Source organism: Entamoeba histolytica, genomic scaffold, assembly GCF_000208925.1.
Source record: "Entamoeba histolytica HM-1:IMSS scf_1104750516937 genomic scaffold, whole genome shotgun sequence".
Lineage (NCBI taxonomy): Eukaryota > Evosea > Mastigamoebida > Endamoebidae > Entamoeba > Entamoeba histolytica.
In genome coordinates, this window is record NW_001915533.1 from 1,615 (window position 1) to 3,370 (window position 1,756).

Below are 1,756 nucleotides of genomic sequence, written 5' to 3' on the forward strand. Positions count from 1 at the left end.
TTGGGTTGTATTGATTATTGTCTTCTTCCATCGTCATACTAATAGTTTCTTCTTCCATTCTGATTGTTTTTGTTTTTTCTAGTGCAAGAAAATACCATCTTCTCCATATTGTTGATGATGTATATTCTTTAATCTTGGTATTTTTAATTTCTTCTACTTCTTGTGGTGTAAGTATTTTAATTTCTTCTTCAAAGAGTTTTTTCCAATATTCTTGATTTTGTATTTCAATCATTTCTTTTCTTTGATTTCTGTTTTGTTTCTTATTTTGATATTGTTTATATCTTCTTTGTGTGTTATTGTGGGATTTATTTCTATTATGATAGTATTGTTTATTTCTATTGAAATTATTATTAAAGTGTTTATGACGATGATTATGAATGAAGTGATGAGTGAAACAATTTGTATCATCAATATTGTGATAGTTATGGTGATAATTATTATTGTAATGATTAGTGTGATTATTCATGTATCTCTGTCCATACAGATAATACCTATTTTCACTCATTCTTCTGTCATTTATATTTCTTGGTTGATGTGAATTTCTTCTTCTTTGGTTATTTGTTTTATATTTTTTGTGGTGTCTCCTGTAATGCATCTTTTTATTTTCATATTCATCAAATAAATAATAAATAATAATTTATTGAAATATAAATTATTTGTTATTAATAATTTATATTAAAAAATAAAAAGAAAAAATGAATGATGTTTATCTTAAAAATAAAATAAGTTCACACTAAAAATAAAAAAGAACTAATAAATAATAAAATAATAAAGAAAGAATGAAATTAGGATATAATGAAATAATGATTGTCTCGAAGTATTTTGAAGATATTAAAGATTTTATTAATTTAGAAATTGGAATTAAAAGATTTCAAGGAAATATGGAACAATTTCATTTTAATCCAATTCCATTGAATCAATATTCAAGAAAATTGTTTCCTAATATTGAAACATTTCATATTTATAAAAAAGAAAATGAAATATTTGAAGATGGAAGAATAATTAAATATGTAATATGGTATAAAATGAGTTATTCAAGATATTTAAAAGAGAAAAAAAGAAATGAATGAATATAAAAATATTGAATATACACGAAAATATAGAAATATATTTGGAAATACAATACAAAAAGAAGTTAATTCACTTGGAATTAATTGTTTTTATGAATGTAATGATATTCAAGAAAGTGAAATACCAACAAGTGTAAGTAAAATAGAAAATGGATGTTTTTGTGAATGTTCATCATTAAAAACAATTAATATACCATCATCAATTACATCATTTGGAGTTGGATGTTTTTATCATTGTGGATGTGAAGAAGAATTAAAGAAGAATAAAACAATACCAAAAAATTGCTTTTATATATAATAAAGAAGAAATAAAGAAAGAAGATAATTGAATTATTAAAGAATAAAAAGAATGTTTATTTTATAATTTAAATGATAAGAAATACATAATAAACAAATTAAATGATAATAAAATAAAGAATGAAATATCAAATGAATGAAATGTGATAAAATCATTCATCATTTATTTAATTATTAATATGTTATGATTATTCATTTTTAATTTATTTCATATTATTTATTTGTTTCAATATGTTGAATTGATATTTCATCTCTTATTAAATAATATTTCATTCTTTATATTTGTTTTGTAACAATTTTATTCTTTAATTTTATTCTTTTGTTTATTTCTTCTTTCTTATTTATTTTAAACATCATGTCATTTCACATTTTTATTTTCTCTCTTCTTT

The 1,756-nt window shown here is 20.2% G+C and overlaps 1 protein-coding gene across 1 annotated transcript, besides 1 other annotated feature; it reads left to right on the plus strand.

The window, feature by feature from the left end:
- Window positions 1-597: part of a repeat region that runs on past the window's edge.
- Window positions 598-779: 182 nt separating this feature from the next.
- On the plus strand, window positions 780-1,368 carry EHI_042470 (uncharacterized protein; the record flags this gene model as incomplete). Its single annotated transcript, XM_001914395.1, has 2 exons — window positions 780-1,010; window positions 1,051-1,368. 2 exons carry the CDS (start codon window positions 780-782, stop codon window positions 1,366-1,368), a joined length of 549 nt encoding a protein of 182 aa, XP_001914430.1.
- Window positions 1,369-1,756: the final 388 nt, after the last annotated feature.